General features: G+C 45.0%; 1 protein-coding gene across 1 annotated transcript in view; it reads right to left on the minus strand.

Moving 5' to 3' along the window:
- Nucleotides 1-18231, minus strand: part of Cadm1 (cell adhesion molecule 1) — a 312144-nt gene extending 293913 nt beyond the window's left edge. Inside the window, 1 exon segment of the mRNA XM_048343887.1 lies at nt 18093-18231. Within this exon segment, the coding sequence (XP_048199844.1) occupies nt 18093-18225 (133 nt within the window). The 5' untranslated portion in view covers nt 18226-18231.
- Nucleotides 18232-19350: the final 1119 nt, after the last annotated feature.

Consider the following 19350-nt stretch of genomic DNA (forward strand, 5'->3'; position numbering starts at 1 on the left):
ACACATTTCTGTAGATTAATATTTTTGTAATAAAAGGCTTCAGGAAAATTTGGGTAGAACTGTCATTTCGTAGGTTAAGATTTGAAAGTTAACTCAAATGTCTCCCTGCAACTCACAGTTTTCTCGGCTATTGGCTGCAAATCCCTGTCTTTGGGCAAGCGGTGAGCAGCAGTAATTATTTCACATTTTTCTCTCTCGTTCTCTATCATCTTTAAATCCACAGTATCTCAATCCAACTGATGTCAGGAAATCCAGTCTGTCTCAACTTTTCTCTGAAACTCTTAAAACTATTTGAATGAAGTGTTGAGCAGCTGTCAGTTATGGATTTGAAAATAAAGAAGAGCCTGAAAATTGTACGTTCAGTATAAAAAGATTAGGTGAGGCAATTCAGAATGTTTAAGAACTTTAAATCAAGTTAAAAGCAGTTACTATGGCCAGACCTCATGAAGCTCCGCTTAAGAGTCACATTAACCTGGCAGTCAAACTATTTAAAATGAATAATGTTTTTTTCACATTTCACTCACTTTCAGCAACATAAAGGTAAAAGTTAAAAAAATTCTTTTTAAATTGTGAATTGGCACACACAGTATAGTTCTGTAACAGTAACCTTCAAGATTTACCTTCCTAAGGACAAGGCTAGTGCTATTAATCTATGCACTGGATCAGTTACCCACCTCATAAGGCCAAAAGGGATCATTTTTCATATGAAGAAAGGCCAATTAAGATATTCCAGAGGCTTTTAGACATGAAAACCAAGAGAAAAGTACAGAAAACTTCACAATTCTGAGGCCCACAATATCTGAATATGACATTCCAAATAAACCTACCTACTGAATTCAAGGTAAATATCAATATAACTCAACCCTTTTTCCAACTCCCTTCTTACCAGTTCATATGCTACTGATAAAAAGAGTTTGGCTTAAAATTTTTTTATTGGATATCTTGTCTAATATCATGAATCTGGCTCTTTAAATCTATATTAAGATTAAATAAAAATTTAGCCCACAATAGACACATTACAAGTACTCATTGGTCCCATGTGACCATGGTACATATATGGAATAGTTCTATCATCACAGGATATTCAATTACACAGAGACCTGTGTGAAAAAGGGAAGTTAAATGCTGTAAAATTAAACTACTTTCTGATCACCCTATACCTAAAAGACCAGTCATCTCCTAAGAGTAACAGGTAAAGTGTCCACAAAGATACATCTTTAACAGCAAGGGCTACAGATCTGCAAGGTACAACTTACCATGTTGCTTCCCTCCCTGTTATACTGTAGATCAAAATGCTCCCATATGTCAATCTCACCCATCCACTCTACTGACTAGTCTTTGCTGAGAAAAACTACTATGGTTTGCATGTGGATGTCCTCATCAAAATTAATGCTCCAGTTTGCTTTCCAATGGTGTTGGGCTAGGGCCTTTCACAGAGATTAATGTCTTCCCCAACAAGCTGGATGAGTCCTCTTGGGAATGGATTCCTTTCTCGGGAGAGTTGTCAGAAAGTAAAGGTTGCTTCACATGTTTTCCTGCCTCCTGTGTGCCCACTTGCCCTTCCATTAGAAAGTGTGCCCCAGAGGCTGCACAGAAGCCAACACAATGCTCCTGGGTCCTCCAGAGCCAAGGCTCAAAATAAACCTATTCTCTTTATCAATTACCCAGACTCAAGTACTGTTACAGTGAAAAAGGAAAGAAGACCAAGACAGAAACCGCCCTTTGCACAGCACGTTGAAAACCAGGGTGGCAGACATTAATCTACCTAAAGAACAGGAGTTGCCGTTAAGCTGACCTAGATTCCTCCTGCCATCCTGAAAGTGCTCCCTTAGCTACACCAGGATTTGTTTTTGTTCTCTGGTGGTGGTTGTTAAAGCAGCACACTTCCAGAAAAAAAAAAAAACAGCTTCCGTCTGTCCTCCCTCCATGCTTAAGCCGGCCAAACATCATTCATCACGTGAGACACAAGGACAGAGAGTGGTGAGGTTCACTAATCTGCCTCTTAATCAACATCACAGCCCCAAGAATCTTAATTCAAAAACATTTTAAGTTGCTACAGACCGGCTGAACTGACTCTCCATAGTTCTTTAGATCATATAAAGGCAGAATCTGTCCTCCTAGTATACATCAATGAGAAAAGGATTTCAAATCAAGAACCTGGAATCTGGTTTTGGCATTGCCATACCCTAGTTGTGTCAATGAACAAATGGCTTATGTCTACTTTCCTCCTCCACAGTTAAATGCTTCCGAGGCTATACTCACTCTCTCTCTCCTTCAGTGACTTCAACAGCAATACCTTTCATTGACTTCTTAGCACCTCAGGTAAGAAAGGTCTATCCCACATAAGCCCTACCCATCTCCCACCTACTCCCTCCTCCTTCCACATTAATCTGCCAGTCCTCTGACTAGTGTTTGTGGGCGATTCACCAGGAGTTCTTTATTCTGCCCCTATCATACCTGAGTAAGGTTCTCTATATGGATCCTTACAGAATCTCTAATACCATCCCAATCTTCCCCTGCCACTGGCACCTAACATGGCAGTCAAAACACACTGAGGGGACAGATGAATGTGTATCAAGTAACTGATGCTCTTTGAAGGCGGCTTTCAAATCCACTCTAGTTCTACCCTCAACTTCTCAATACTTCATTACCTTCTAAATACTTCACATGTGGGTTCCAATTATAACTTCAGCAATGGATCCAAAACTAAGCTTGCCATCTTCGCTTAACTGGAATGGCCAATCTTCTAGTTACTCAAATTCAAATCAAAGTATGCCTTCATCTCTAGCCTTTGTTTCCCTCAATTTCCCTTTTTGTCAGTCACCAAATATAGTCGACTCTACTTCATTTCTCCTTTACTGCCCTAGTGCAAATTTTCATCATTATTTGAACTATTATACCCCAACCTTCCCACTTTTAACCTCAATTTATAATCACTGTCAGATCCCCATTCCTAAAGCATGGAGCTGATTTTTCTTCACTGTTCACAACCCTCCCATAGTTCCCAATGCCTTCCTGAATTGAATTTAAATTGGTAATCCTCACACTGGCCATTTGGGTTTTTCCTTCTCACCAATTTCTCAGTGGAAATCATCCCCTTGTTTATAGGACCTCATTTAAATTCAAGTCCTATATAAGACTCCCTTCCCCCTTCCTGGCATGGAAGACAAACAGGAAGGTGGAGATTTCAATGATCAGGCACCTCTACCAGGTCCTCTACTGTGACCACAATCACAGCTTCACAGATCTCAAAGTGAATATGGCAAGAAGAAAAGTCAAGCAAACAAGCATGACTTTGGCCTTGGCCTACTTGTGCTCTACCAGTGCCTTAAGATTCATTCTCTCTAGCCTAGTTTTGAGGGGTGGAGGGGAGGGAGGAGGAGGAGGAGGAAGGAAAGGAGGTGAGGGAGGGGAGGAAGGGAGGTGAGGGAGGGAGGGAGGGAGGGAGGAAGGGTAGGGAGGGAGGGAGGAAGGGAAGCAAAGAGGGAGAAAGGAAGGAAAAAAAAAATCTTTTTCATAGAGACTCTTAGAGAAAGATCCAAGATATAAAAATAGAGCTTCTTGTGTTGAAATGGTAAAGAGCTTTGGTTGGGAACCAGCAACAGATAAATGTTACAAAATGAATTCAACTTTGATTGGCTATTCCATTATGAAGACATTATACACTCATCTTTTTTTTATCAGTCCTTTTCATGCTCCTTTATGGTTCATGAAAAGTTCAGGTTAAATCTTGAAGGTGATGACCTCATTTTTAATAATCCTAAAACTTCAGAAAATACTATATTCAAATATAACTCTGTATGCACTCACCTTATGAAATGAGGATAAAAAAACATAATCACAGGTAAATTAATATGAAAATGGGAAATCACTTTTTAGTTAAATAGGTGAAGAAAAACTCTGCAACTACCTTAGTCTAAAATTCTATCTTTCTTGACTTGATTCATTGCTACCACATGAATGGAATATAATGCTTGGCAAATAACAATTCAGGTTGAAAAGATAACTGAACAGACATGTTATTTAAAGAATCATCAACTTGTTTTCATGCAAATGACCAGAATAATATAATAAGCAATCCTGCAGAAAGGATCTAGATGCAATTGTTTTTAAATAGGATACATGAAGCATTAGCCAGCTAATTCTAGAAGAAATTGATTAACTCATCATTAATTCATCATTCTTGGATACTACCAATCAAATACTACACATTAACACACTGAACTTTTGTATTTGAGGATATCATTTTTCTTAAATATTGCCATCAATCATCAAATCACTGTTTTCTTACAGTAGCCTATAATGCTTACGCATATATCTACCTAGAATTATGTGGAAAAAAGGTAATACCCGTATCCTAAAGAATTTAAAATCCCTGAGAAAAACATCTACCAAGAGAAAATATGGCACATGGTAAAAATCAACAACATCATTCCTCCCCCAACCTTAGCTAGTTGTAATAATCCATTCACAATGCCTAAGAAATGCAAGCCCTGTGACCTTAGACAAGCTACAGCAACATAGCTACAAGGGAAGCATGGATAAAATACAATGATTCTCCATAATTCAAAGCATTTAAAACACCAAACACTATGCTGGATGCATGCCTTAGGCAGGGAGAAGTCTAAACGGATGGCTATGACTAGGAAAGGAGTGCTTTAGGAAAAAGATATTGAAAAAAGAAAAAGTTACCATAGGCACCGCCCCTCCTGAGACTGTCGGAGGACAGAATTATTGAGTAGGCGTCACTTATGACAGTGAGAAAAAGGGTTGTGCCCACCTTCTCTCAAAATCGCCTTCACAAGGTCACAGATACATCAGTGTTACAAATGCATTTAAAAAATATTACAGCAATAAACTCTGGTTAGCGTGGTTCCACCTCTACATTCACAGGGAAGCACACACACCAAAACTTCTCCTAAATTAAAAGGTGGTGTTACAAACACACTCTCCTCTCTGCCTATACTAGAGTCTCATCTCCTACAGCAAACCAAAAGGAAATCTTTGTTTAAAATTATATCAGCTGTAGGCAATTAACTTGATAAGCCTCATTTTGCCAGGCTTACACTGAACTACCTATACAGTCACACAAATAACGGAAGCACCGCCACAGAGCAGCCTGCCATGCCCATCTAATTTTTTTTAGCACAGCAACAAGCCATTTCTCATGTTTGATCCGATTACTGTGATCTATTTTTTGATTCTGTAGCCACTGACTCCACATACATCTTTATTACTGTACAAGAAAAACTGTTACCCTGAGGTTTAAATTTCCCTATGTTCACCAACTCTTCCAAGAATATATCTCAGTTTTAAAATAAGACTCATGAAAGCAGAAGTGGGGAAGAGCAATGCCATCAGAGATAAAGCTCTTGGTTTGCTGCCTCAACTCTAAAGTGGCAGTATGGATTCAGCCGTGACTCAGAGTCCAGCTATCCCAGGATTGTGGAGTGATTAAATAAATGGGAACAGAATCTCTTATCTGGGTTGGTAGTCTAAATCTCAATGATTTCCCAACAACCAAGAATGAGCAAACACCAGAACTCAGTGCTTCAAGCTACAAGAGTCAGCTCTTCATCCATTATGAGTGAACAAACATGTACTAAAAATTACAGCCCTAAGATAATCATAAAGGTAAAGACATAAACAGTAAGGTATAAAGTATATATCCAAAATACCAGTATTCGTAATAAATGAAAAAGGAAAGGATATTGGAAATCAAATTGTGCATCAAGAAAATGGTAGCTGAATTAACCACCAATGGGATGACTCATTTTTAAAATGATCTTCAGGTCTGAATTGGGATCGTCCTGTTCCATGTCCACATTTTTGCAGAAAAAAAGGTATAAAAATGATTGAATAGCCATCTAATTTCCAATTCATTCACTGGTTCAACAAATGTTCACTGAGCACGGGCTCTGTGCTGCTAAGGTTATAAAGAAAAATAAGAAATTATCTGTAAGTGACACCATAGCTCAAAGTGGTAGAGTGCTACACTTGAGCAAAAGAAAAGAGCTCAGGGGGCAACAACCAGGTCTTGAATTCATGATATGTGACAAAAAAAAAAAAGGAGGGAGGGAGGGAGGGAGGGAGGGAGGGAGGGAGGGAGGGAGGGAGGGAGGGAGGGAGGGAAGAAGGAAGGAAGGAAGAAAATATCCCTCCTAGGGCTAGAGGTATAGCTTAGCAATAGCACATCAGTCTAGCAAGCATGAGTTTACAAGTTCAAAATCCAGTACTGAAAAAAATAGAAAAAGAACCCAAATTTGTTAAATAATGAGAAAGGGACACAAGGAAATGTTAACAAAGGATTGTGTGAAAGCATAAAGAAAGAGAACAACACTACCCACTATTTTTCAATAGGAAAAACAAGCTGAATATTAAATTTTAAAAATGAAAGAAATTCTACTACAGAAAAGTTGGTGGGAATGGAGCAGGACATTTTTGAGCCATGTTAATGACTTATGTATTCAAGAAATAAACCCACACATATACAAAGAAATAAAAACAGAACTGAATGTAGAAAGCAATAAATGAACCCAACTATGTAATCACACACTCACACATACATACACAAAACACAAACACGAGGAAGGGAGGGGGGGAAAGGAAAGAGAGAGGCAAGCAAAAGAAAAGAAAAAGGGTAGAGAAGCAGAGAAATTGTTCTAGATTAAGACTAGAAAGATGAAAAACAAATCCATGCCATGGTCTCTGATGGATTCTGAACACAAAAGGAAATGGAATATTAATGAACAACTGGAGAAACTTGAACATAGACTAGATATTGGATGATTATTAACGTAATGTTAACTTTATGTAAAAGTGGTTACTGAGGTAGTGCAGGAAAATGTCGTTACTCTTGGGTGTTATATACAGAGGCACTCAAAGGTGTTGTGATGCCTGCTACTTGCTTTCCTGTGGGTCAGAGAGAAAAAAAAGACGTGAAAATGTTAGATTATTTAAATACAGTAAGTAAACAAAAAAGTTAAAATTTGATGAATCAAAGTAAGATAAATATAAGTACTCATTGTCATAGTAATCTTACTTCAACTTTATTGAAATTTTTCAAAATAAAATTTAAGTAAAAATTAGACAACAATCTTCCAGAAAACAGATACGCAAAACACAATGCCTTGAATAAAAGAATATGATTTTTAAATAATTTTTAAGTGCTTACTTTTCTACCAAATGCCTACGAGGTAACTATAGAAACACCACTTCCTTATTAATTATAGTGTATAAATATGAGGCTGATTAACATAAAGTCTTCTCTGTTTTAAAAAGGCCCAATAATTAGAGATTATAATCACTGTCAATTACTCTAAATTTACTACATGATTCCCTTCACTTTCAAAAATATTGAAAGTCCAGGGGGAATCTCAGTGCCATTGTGTTCTTCCATTTCACCTTAGAGCAGACTGAATACATCCTCAATTAACCCTTTCAACACAGTTCTTCATTGCTTAACGTGAGGGATTTACATATATGATTATGTATTAGTAGACCCACACAAACCATGAGGAAGTAGCTATTTTAATAAAGTCAGAGACAAACAGACAGCAGGCTGACAGGTACTTCGTACTTAAGTAGACAGAGAAGCAGGTAGGTAGATACATCCCACCTAAATGTATTCTTATGCATATGATGGTTTTTATTTTATTTTTGCCATTTTGTAAGGTAGGCTCTTTTTGCAGTGAACTCATAAGCAAAGCACTAGGTTCCTATCATCCCAGTGCCTATAATCCCAGCTATGCAGAAAACAAAGGATCGTAGTTTGAGATCAGCCCCAGCAAAAAGTACAATATCCAAGTCCAAGTGGTAGAGCACCAGCTAGCAAGCAAGGTGCACAAGCTTGAGGCCCTGGGTTCAAACTACAGCATTTGGCGGGGGAGAGCTAGGCATGATGCCCTAATGCCTGTAATCCCAGCTACTCGGGAATCAAAGATAGGAGGATTACAGTCTGAGGCCAGCTGGGCAAAAGTTCAACGTCCTACTTGAAAATCAAACAGCAAGGGCTGGGGATATGGCCTAGTGGCAAGAGTGCTTGCCTCGTATACATGAGGCCCTGGGTTCCATTCCCCAGCACCACATATACAGAAAATGGCCAGAAGTGGCGCTGTGGCTCAAGTGGCAGAGTGCTAGCCTTGAGCAAAAGGAAGCCAGGGACAGTGCTCAGGCCCTGAGTCCAAGGCCCAGGACTGGCCAAAAAAAAAAAAAAAAAATCAAACAGCAAGTCTGTGGGTGTGGTTCAGTAGTAGTAGCAAGGAAAAGTCCCTAACAATATCACTTAAAAAAAAAAAAAGAAAGAAAGAAAGAATAAAAGCACTAGACTAAACTAGGTATTCCACTTGCCAGTTTGGCCTAGCTGCGGAGAGATTTGTTTCAGGAAAGGGAAATGATACAACTCACACTAACTTGATTACTAACAAAACTAGAAGAAAGGGACAGAGAAGCTACTTCACAAAGACTGTGCTCACCCACAAGATAGGCATAAGAAAAAGTGAAATTCAGTGTCATTTAAGCTAATCTCTACTTGAACCTCTTAAGAGATAAAACCATTTGCGCAGCAATTTAGTGCTAAATTAACTTGTTTTTTTTTCCTCCCTATCTTTGAAGTTTTCATTGTTTAAATAAAGGTTTCTGGGAGAGAGAAATGAGGCAGATGTTCCTGTTCTATTGAGAAGAGAGAAGATCAAGCTGATACATAAAGTCTGGGTGGCTTGGCTCATCACAGACATTCAGCAAAGAGCCAAATACATAACCACATCCTGACCTATCCTACTCCCCAGCACTCCAAAATACTCTGTCACATTTTTGTATCACTGTATTATTACACTGCTGACATTTTTTGAGTCGCAAGGACTGAAGAGTAAAGGAAAAGGATGACAGACAAGGCAAAAAGGAATGGGAGGAGCTATGGCAGATAGTGAATTGTACCAGCTAAAGCTGCAAAAAAATCCTAAGGTAAGTTCGGCAATCAACCTGAGAAGCAAAGATTTTAGGGGTTTTGTTGATTAAGCCAATAATAATTCACCCTCAATGTTATTTACCAAAATGCAACATAGCCTGCTGCTATGTGAAGATATCGGTGCTGCCTGGGTTTGCTTACCCAGAACTGCTCCCAAAGTATGTTCCAAACACCAGCTAGGAAAGACCTGAGCCCCAAAGCACCTCCCTGCTATTTCTCCGGGTAGGATTTGCCCAGTGCCAATATGCACCAGCCTCCAGTGCTTTATACTGCTTGTTCCGTCTCATGGCTTGGAGAATCTTCAGAGGGGCTGATCTCAGTCAAGACACTCACTTGATTTTTAACCCTTAAAAAGCATTCCTATTTGTAAAGGAATTCCCTTTTTTGTCCGCAAGTTTTACTGCATCAACCTGTCATCTGCTAAGTCAGAAACATCATTTTCAAGCTGTAATAAATCTCCATATTTAATCGGGCTTTATTAAGCAGTCACAATATATTTTCAACGGTTCTTTTCTTTCTTTTTATATTCCCCTGTGGTATTAACCTTTAAACCCAGAGTTCCACACTTGCTAGGCAAGCATTCTACCACCTGTGCCATATTTTTGCTTTAGATTATTTTTCAGATAGTCTCCTGCTTTTTTTTCTTTTCTTTTTCTTTTTGGCCTGAGCCTGCCTTGGCAATGATTCTTCTATCCATGCCTTCCACATGGCTGGGGTTACAGACATGCCCCACCATATCCAACTTACTTGCTAGGATGGGTCTGGCTAACTTTTTGCCTAGATCGTGGCCTAAACCATGTTCCTCTCCATCACTGCCTTCTGAGAAGTTGGATTATAGGTGTTCGCCACTGCACCTGGCACCCTATCTTCAACATTCTGAAGCTGAAATTTTCCATTAAAATCACAGTAATATCGACACCCTTTGTTATGGCATTTAAAAGTGCACATGTATACACCTGTAAAGCAGGAGGGAAAAAAAAAAAACGCCTGTGTGGCAAAGAGACAAGTGTTTTTTTCTTCTCAAGATAGGCAAGGAGAATCAGCCACCCTTTACCTATGAACCAAGACAAGACAGTTAAAGGAAGACAGAGGAGGAGCCACAACAGCCAGCTGAAGGCTGATCAGCAGAAGCACTTTCTTCCTCAGTTTCGCGGGAGAAGGAATCAGTCTTCCAGTCTCACCAGGATTGGGCTGAAAAGTAATAAGAAATGGATGTAATTAGAGGGGAACAGTGAGGGGTAAGTGCTAGGGACCCACCTAAAGACAAAATGGTGTGGAGGTTGAATTTCACACAAGAAGTAAAGAATCTGAGAGTAGGTTTCTGAAAAAGATACATGGTGATCCTGTCCTGGGGACAGAGGACCACAGTAGGTATATGTGAGTTCTCTCTGGCTGGCAGAGAGAGATTGGGATGGAGACTGGGAAATGTCTCCTCGTAAAACATGGTTTGCGGGGGACACTGAGCTTTCCAGACAATGTTGTGGTAAAGCAATGATCCTCCATTTCATTTCAATCCAAGAACGAAAGCTAAAAAAAATAAGGGAAGAAAGACTTCAAATTTAGGGGCTGTGGACTGGGTGGAAGGAAGGCAGTGTCATTTGCAATAATGGAGACACTGAAATAAGCTGATGCCTGTGGTAGAAAGATGAAAGGCTTCCTCGTTAACTTTCTGGTAAATCCTGGCCCAGTGGAGATCCGATGCAGACAATGGGAGAGATGGGGTGGTGAACCTTTGTTTGCACACTTATTCTCCCCCAACCCCCCCCATCCCTGGCATAACTGAATTCCAACCTGACAACACCTTCTAGTGCTGGACAGCTGAAGATGGAACTCAGCCTACCTTTCCACGGAAGTCTGCCAAAAGCAAGATTCTTCTCGGCATTTCTAAAAGTCCTTGTCACTGGAGTCTCAGCTTCAAGCACAGAGTAGCATTTAGATATATGTCACAGCACTTTCATTTCAAGTCTATTAAACATTCGGAAATACCTGGATCAAATGTGGGGTCAAATCTCTATATTCCAGTAAAAGAGACACTAAAAGATACAACCAACCTTAAGACAGTCACCTTGTCCAAGACACCTGCCAGCCTTCACAGGCTTCCTTGGTGCTGGCTTTCCTTCAGCCTTACACATTCATTTGTCTTTTTGCCTAACAATAAAGGCTATGGATCATTTTGGCCCATGAATGTATATAAATACTGACATCTCCCTTTCCTCTAACCCAAGTTCATGGCCAACAGCACCAAAGCTTCTGAGGGTGGGTTCTGGAAGATCTTCAAAGGCAAGCTGCCCATTAACCACAACAGCAGCTGCTGGCTACAGCCTGTAATTTCAAATCTCTGAAAAAGAAATTGTGGCTTCTGAAATTTAAACAAGGAGGTGCCACTTGTAATTAGAAACATTCCAGTGGGTTCTTCCGTTCATTGATGGTTTCTAAACAAAGGATTTTTATTCCATTTTGGTAGTGCTCCCCCAAACCCTGAATGGTCAAATTCCTTTGTACATTTCTTATGCAGTGGCCAACTCAGGAGGCGGGTTTTCACCTGGCCGAGGTCATTCAGACCCCTCAAAATCATCTGTGTAATTACCTATTTGGCTGGAAACCAAAAAACCAAATGTTTCAGGTTTATAGTCTGCATTAAATAAAACATTTGAAAGTCCCCCCCCCACCTTTTTTTTAATCCTCACATTTCACAAACCTTGGAAAATAGAACCAATCTATTTTTGGAAAAACCAAAGTTCAGAAATTAACACTCGCGCAGCCCAACATGTTTAGATGGAATTTGTATAGAATATCACAGAACCGTGGGGTAATTACTGAGAAAAGGTAGTAACCTTGTCTCTCCTTATCACCCCTCACCCTCAATCCCCCAAAAATAAAGCCCAAGTACTTACAGCTGTTGTATGGGCTTGCCATGTATAGAAGACATTTTGCTCTGAAATTTCAGTTTCTGAACACAGGCTGAAATTAGCACTTAGCCAGTTAGAAATGGAAAAAGACATTTTTCTTTTAAGCAATATATTCGCAAAATACAAAGGCATTTGTACCATAGAGGCCTGGAAAGATAAATATACGAAGGGGGTATTTGGTAGCCATCAAACTAAAATAAGCTTTCCCTACAAAAGTACCGAGATGGAAGGTATTCATTATGGAAAGAACTGGAAATGGACAATCTGGACAAAAGCACAGAGGCCACAGTTGAGGGATTAGCTACAATTACTGTGTACTTACACAACCATCTTTATATACCAGTATAAAACTCGTCTCATCCAAACAAACCCTTGTTGAAAATAAACTAACTCCTAGGAAAGGTCTCCCATTGTAAGCAATCATTCTGGCTTCTGCTTGGCTATTAACCACTTCAATCAGCCTTCACTCTGCTTTCCTCCCCAGAAAAACAAGGAAGGGTAGGGCAAAAATTCTGTCCAGTTGAGAATATGTATATGTATGCAGACAACACTGTATCTCTTAATGGGGAAAGAAGAACTCTATCTTGGTGACTCATTCTATGTAACTGTGTAAGAAATTATAGGAAAGCCAGTATAAGTTTACAATAATATAGGAAGAAGAGAAGGAATGGAGGAAATAACTAAACAAGATATGGGTAACTATTGAACTGGATGTTTCGTATACAAGGTCAAATACGGCATTCTTTACACTTTCATGAAAATTTCCTATACAACACAAGGGGTTGGGGGAGACAAGAAAACGTGACTCAGGTAAAAAAGATCGTCTTGCACAAGTTTTTTCTTTAAAAACAAAGAGAAAAAGACAAAATTTTTCTTCAGCCTTGTCTCCATTTAATGACCAAGCACTAAGACAGCTAACCTATGTCCGTCTTATTGACTTAATAATGTTTCTTTTTCTTTTTCCTTGGTTATGAAAAGCCATATCTACTTTTCATTCTGGAATAGACAACGAAATCGGGAGTCTTCTGAAGCCTAATTTCCACAGATTTGCCTTTCGAGAGGGACACAAACCTGCTGCTCTCCCCTAAGACGGTGCCATGAAAGATATCCAAGCTGTGGCAGCCAAAGAAAGTCCAAAGGTTGAAGAATGATTTGTCACCATCAAAGACAATGTGACCAAGAACTGATCTTTCATTCCCAGAGTCCACCCTTCCTAGTCCATGGGCTAATATTACCTACAGCAACAATTAATCTTGTTGCTTTCAAAATACAAAATATGTTGAGCCAAGTTAGCTTCCTCTTGGTGCACCCTATCTCTCTCTGCTGGGTATCCCTCCCTGGTGGTGGACTAGAAGATCCCACTGGCTGGGCATCAAAGAATCTGTCACTATCCAGGCTCTGTAGTGAACTCAGCCTCTGTTCAGGTGTGAGCAAGGCCCTTCCCTCTCTGGGCTTTGATGGTATCGCTTCAAAATCAGAGGATTTCTTAAGGTGATTTCTATGATCAGTCTCCTTTCAAAAATTCCATCGTTATAAAACTCTCTAGTATGTTTTGAAAGAGCATTTGTGGTGAAATTTTCTATTTGCTACAAAACGTATTTTCAAAAGGATACCGATATTGTACAGGGTGAGTTCTTGTGCACTGTGCATACGTATGCATATGTAAGTATGGTATATATTCATATCTGTATCAGTACACAACACATACACAAATACTCACACACACACTGATATCATTAGGTGCTTACACAGGACTAATTGCTTCCGACTCAAAGCAGCAAATTTTCAATTCTGCAACAGATGTCGCTGTGTGATTTCTCCTTTCTGTGCTGCATTTTCAGTGTAATGGTCAGTACTATTCTTCCCAAGAAAAGTATACACATTTTAATCCTTTGGATTTATGTCTTATAAATTTTCTTCATATGCTGGTGAATTTCCATTCAAACCAAGCTATGGATTAGTTTGCTCCTATGAAGAAATTTACCCACATTAAAACATATCTTTTGTTAAACACGCATATGCATCAAGCACACTAAAAAATTTTCTTTTAATCTGAATTCTAAGTGGCCAATTAGACATTAAAATGTCACATACAAAGACTCAAAGAGAATGAGACCTTTCATAGTCAGAGTTCTATTTATCAATTTTTAAAGCCAAAAGAAAAAAATCTAACAATATATAGCCCAAGGAACAACAAAAATTCACTTAAGCACAAAAGGTAAAATGTTACCAGATGTGGGGAAAAGTGAAAACACATTAATAATAATTCTGAAGTACTATTAATACTAACAGAAATTTTGGGTTGAATTTTCACAACATTTCTTCAAAAATAAATATAGTAAGGCTAATGTAATTGTGCAAGGCATCTTACCAATCTGACACTCACTATCAGCCTTGACACATATCATGGAAAAGTGACATCTCTTTTCCCTTCAGCCAATATATCTTCCAAGGATTATCAATCTCAACAGGTAGCTAGCACTTTTCTTCTGATGCAATTCAGGGCTGCCAGAAAGGATTTCAAAAATCTCCCTTTGAAACCTGGGAGCTGGTTTACCTTCTGGGATTTCAGAGGGAGGAGAAGGAGAGGAAGAAGCAGGCAGTGAGCCCCGGACCAACTCTGATAAGAACAGTAAGTCAGGAAGTGTGAGAGGAAGAGAAAGTATCCAGCCTGTTGGCATCTTCCCGGTCCTACACCCCTGAACCAGGAGAGCCATTGGGGAAAACTGGATAAAGCATGTACAACATCCATATGAATAAAACTCTTTGTTCCACAGAACTGCCTGCTCTTTTATTCCCTCCTTTTTCGTATTTGTTCATTTCAAAAGATTGCTCAATGGGTCTCTTGTTCCTTCAAAATGTCCCAGGCAAATAATGCAAGCTTGTCTCGTCACACGAGCCCCTAAATGAAGCCTTGTGCGTCTCCAGTGACACACAGTAAATATAAAGTGGCATTAATGAGGGATATTTTATCAAAGCTATCACAGGCAAGTGCAAGTCCCTCCTGCGGCTATTCAATTTGATGCAGGGAAAGGCAACAATGGGAGGGCGGCACTTTTTGCGAAGTCCCTGTCCCTGGTATGCAAGCCCCAACAGGCTGCAGCAAGCAAAACTCAGCCTGGGGCTCCTTCACCACCACCACCAATCTTCAAGCCATCAACTACCTTCTCTAATCGGGAAGAAAAGAAAAAAAAAAAGGTAAGGGTGGGGTGGGTATCAACTACCATGGGTTCATTCAGGATCCAAGACAACATCGTGCTTGTACCTTAAAGGTACGGAGAGTGAGTAACACTGTTCAGGAAATAGCTTTCTGGCTGCATTTCATTAACATCCATCTCACCCAGACACCACAGGGGAGATAGATGGGGAGCTTTCCTAGGGGTGAGGGGGTGGGAAGAGGACTTGCTTTGGTTAACAGGGAAATCAGAACCAACACCAGTGCACAACGGCCTGAGCTTGATTTCCTAGCAAGGACATAAATGAAACAAACATGAAGTCAGAAGGTAACACCAACAGGTTTCTCTAACCCTAGGAATGGCAAGCAGAGGCTTCCACTAAGAGGACTGAGAAAACCAAGTCCCCAGGTGTCCATCTGACATGGACTTGTACAATTGGGTGAGGAAGGGACACGGAAGCTAAGACCTCTCCCCCCCCCCCACCCCTCAAAGTCATCCCCCAAAATATATTTTTTAAGGAATTCAAAGGTAAAATATGAAAGAAAGTCATCCCATCCCCTCACTACACATCAAACCCAATTACTTTCTAATTTGAACACAATCTGATAACCGGCGTACAAACAAGGATGTACACAGGAGCATGAAGCTGCTTCCATGGTAACTGGCAACAGAATTTTCCTGTAGCTTTGATGTGCACGCTTGAGTTCCAGACCGCTCCTTTCTAAGTCAGCCTCCATCCCTGGCGGGGAAGGCAACTTCTCACCGCGAGATACTTACAAATATAGTAGCGCTGTTACTACCCGGTGCCATCCGCGAGCAGGCTTGACAGGGGAGGCAGCGGCGAACCCCACACTGGGCTGGCAAAGCCGCATTGCCGGGCGCCCATTTTCGGAGGCCAGGCGGCACCCCCCACCAGCGCTCCCCGCCGTTCCAGTACAAGGCTATTGTTGCCTCGGTTATGCACCAGTTACCCAGCCTTTACTCACACTCGCGTGTAACTGACACTGGCGCTTTTTTTTTTTTTTGCAATGCAGCAGCACGAGGGATCTCCTTCGGGGGAGCATGTTATCGAACCCCCCTTTCCAAGTCGGTTAGGCAATCACCTGAAATGAAGTTGTACCCACATCGCAAGCGTCCGAACCCAATTACCTCCTACCTAACTCATACATTAGGAAATCAGAGAGGAAAAATCACACATCAACAACATCCGGAGACAGACAGACACTGGCATGGAAGGAAAAGAAAGGGGGGGGGGGATGAAATCTCAACGCTGGGATGGAAGCTGCTGCCAGACTGCTACCCCTCAAACCAATCGGTCCCCAAGGCAATGCAATGGATGCACCCCCAAGACAAGCAAGCTCCCTTTGCCCAAGCCGGTTGTTGGGGGGGGGGGGCGGATTGCCTGTTGGAGAGGGGAAGAAAACAATCGATCCTGCATCTCCCTTATTTCCGAACCCAGCACCCCCCCCTCCGGCACCCCCATTTCCTACAGCGTGTCTCCTGCGGTGTTTACATAACTGTGTGTCCTCTAGCGTGTCAACAAAAGGCACAGCCCGAGCCGCGAGGCGCCCGTGGGGTGGGGTGGGCCCGCCGGCCGGCCGGGCTCGGCGCGGGGCTCCGCGCACGCCGGGGCCGGGGGCTCCGCAGGTGGGGGCTGAGCTCGCGGCGTCCTCCGCCACTTGTTGCTGCCGGGTCCCGCAGCTCGGGAGCCGCAAGGAGGGGCGTCACAGGCGCAGAGCCCCGCAGCACCCCGCCCGCACCCCCCGCCGCCCCCACGCGGCCTGGGTCCCGGCGCCTCGGAGCGCGGCCGCCGAGCGAGCGAGCGTGGCGCGGTGGCGGGAAGGGAGGACGGGCGCGGCGCGGCGCGGCCGGCTCCTCCGCGGGGGGAAAACGGCTCCCGCTCCCTTTTGTTAGCAAAAGCAAACACTGCCCTCTTCTTTCGCGACCGCGCCAGCGCGCCCGGCACACGGACGGCCAACGCCGGGAGCTCCGGCCGGGCGCTCGGCGCCCTCCGGGAAGGCAGGCGCCCGGGCGTGCGGAGAGACGCCCGCCCCTGGGCAGATGCCCAACAAGACGGGCCCGGCACACGCGGGGGTGGGGGGGGGGACGCCCGCCAGGCCCCGCCGAGCGCCTGCCTGGCCGCAGAGGCCGCGAACGCCCCCTCCGGCTCCGGCAGCCCGGGAGAGAGCCGGCGTCCGCACCCGGCACACGCCGCGGAGCGGGCGGAGCGGGCGGGCTGCGGGCTCCCCGCGCTTTCCCGCAGAGGCGGCGACAGCACCCCTCCCCCGCGCAGCCGCCGAGCGGGGCCGGGCCGGGGAACTTTCCCAGCCTGGAGCCGGGCCAAGGAGAGACCCGCAGCCAGGCCGAGCCGAGCCCGAGAGCGGCCGAGGGGCTTCGATCCGCCGCCCTCGCCGCCGCCGCGGCCGCCGCCGGGGGAGGACACACGAGAGGCGTGCAGTTGTGGGGAGAGGGAAGCCGGGCGCGGCGGAGCGCGGGGAAGCGGGGAGCCGAGTCGAGCCCCGGGCGGTCCGGGGAGGAGGTGGGCGGGAGGGGGGGGGGACCCGCGAGGGTCGTCCGCCCGCGGAGGCTTGGCGGGATGGAGAGCCCCCGGGGGGCTCGCTGGAGCGGTGGGGGCGGACGGGCAGCGCGGGGAGACCCGAGGACCCGAGTTGCGGGGACCACGCGAGTTTTCGGAGGGTCCGGAAAGCGTGGGGGGCGCCTCGGATCCCTCCCCGCCCCCAGACTCCAAGCCCCCCCCCCGGGCCCTCACTCCACTCCGCACCCCGCGCCGGGCCGGGGAGAAGAGGTGTGGGTGCAGCCATCCCCCCGGGGGGCGCTCATGCCCGGCCTGCGGGCCAGGGCGAGGGGCGCAACGACCCCCCGGGGGTCCCCGAGTTTCCTCTCCACGCTCCCTGGGCTTCGGATTTAGGAAGTGGGGGGGAGAGGTTGTCATGGAAACGTCCCCCCCTCTTCCACCGCCACGGCTTAACTGGGGTGTCTGGGGAAAGATTTCGGGGTCAACCGGCCGGTGCCAACACCTACCTGTGGGGATCAGTGCCGCGGCCGAGAGGAGCAACAGCAGGAGCCGGAGCCGGAGCCCGGGAGGCGCCGCCGCCGCCGTCACAGCCGCTGCCGCCACACACTGGGATCCGCTCGGCAGCACAGCACTCGCCATGTCGGGCACCTGCCTCAGACTGGCGGCGGTGGCTGCCTCGGGAGCCCGAGCGGACAGCTAATGAGATGCTAATGACATGCGCTGGGGGCGGAGTCCAGGCCGGCCAATCACCACGCGTCGAGCCCAACCCGGCTCTCGGAGGACTCGCCCCCCTCCCCCACGCCGCCCCCCCCACCCTCAGCGCGGCAGCGCGCCCGCGCCGCCGAGGGGCGGGGCAGAGGGGCGGGGCGTATGCAAATGTGTTTACGTTGAAATTTGTCTGGCTTCTCCCCGGATCAAGGGAAAAGTGTTGTGGGCGCGGGGCGGGTGGGGACTCGGGCTCCTCCGGGGGGCGGGCCTAGCTCCCCGCACACCTTTACACCTTTCCGAGCAGCGCTGGCGGCCACCGCTGCCCCGGGTCCGGATGCGGGACTGGAGCCTCTCCGTTCCCCCCCCCCTCCCACCACCACCATCGCTAGCCTCTCGCCTGGAGGCCCAAAAAGCATTGCAGATTTCCGTCCCTCACCTCGCGGGAAGGAAGGAATGGACCTTTGGGAAACTGAGGTGGTGCTGGAGGAGAGAGCGAGGCGGCAGGTCCCCGGATTGACAAAACAATCCGGGAGAAGTGCATGCGTGCTTTGCACGCCCGCCCGCCCGGCGGAACCAGCGAGCCGGCGAGCGGGAGAGCGGGAGGAGAGAGAGCCGGCTCGGCAACCTAGTGGCGGACTTGAGGATAGTTGGGAGACCGGAGTCTGGGTTTTTGCTGTAGGTTCTGGGGAAAGGTGGATGATGGGGCGGGTCGGGGGGTCGGGGGGGAAGGTCCACGCTCAGGCTCCCCAGTTTGTGGAGGGTTTCCTTCTTGGCTTTAATGAGCATGTCTGTGTTTAACATATGCAGTGCATACTTAAGATTACATGCACACAACAGCAACAGAAAACCTGCCTGCAGGGTCAGGTCTTCGGAGAGTGGGCAGGAGTATAAGGAATTGGGGGGTAGGAGGTGGAGCTAATGGGAACATAGGGGTCTATCACGGTCCATCGGGTCACAAACCCACCTCCTCTAAGCCCCCGACTCCCCTCCCCGACCAAGGCAGCTGGGGACCAACAGGTGCTTCAGCTTCCCAATGTGTCTGGGAGAAGTGCTCCT

Source organism: Perognathus longimembris, chromosome 3 (genome assembly GCF_023159225.1).
Source record: "Perognathus longimembris pacificus isolate PPM17 chromosome 3, ASM2315922v1, whole genome shotgun sequence".
Classification (NCBI taxonomy): domain Eukaryota; kingdom Metazoa; phylum Chordata; class Mammalia; order Rodentia; family Heteromyidae; genus Perognathus; species Perognathus longimembris.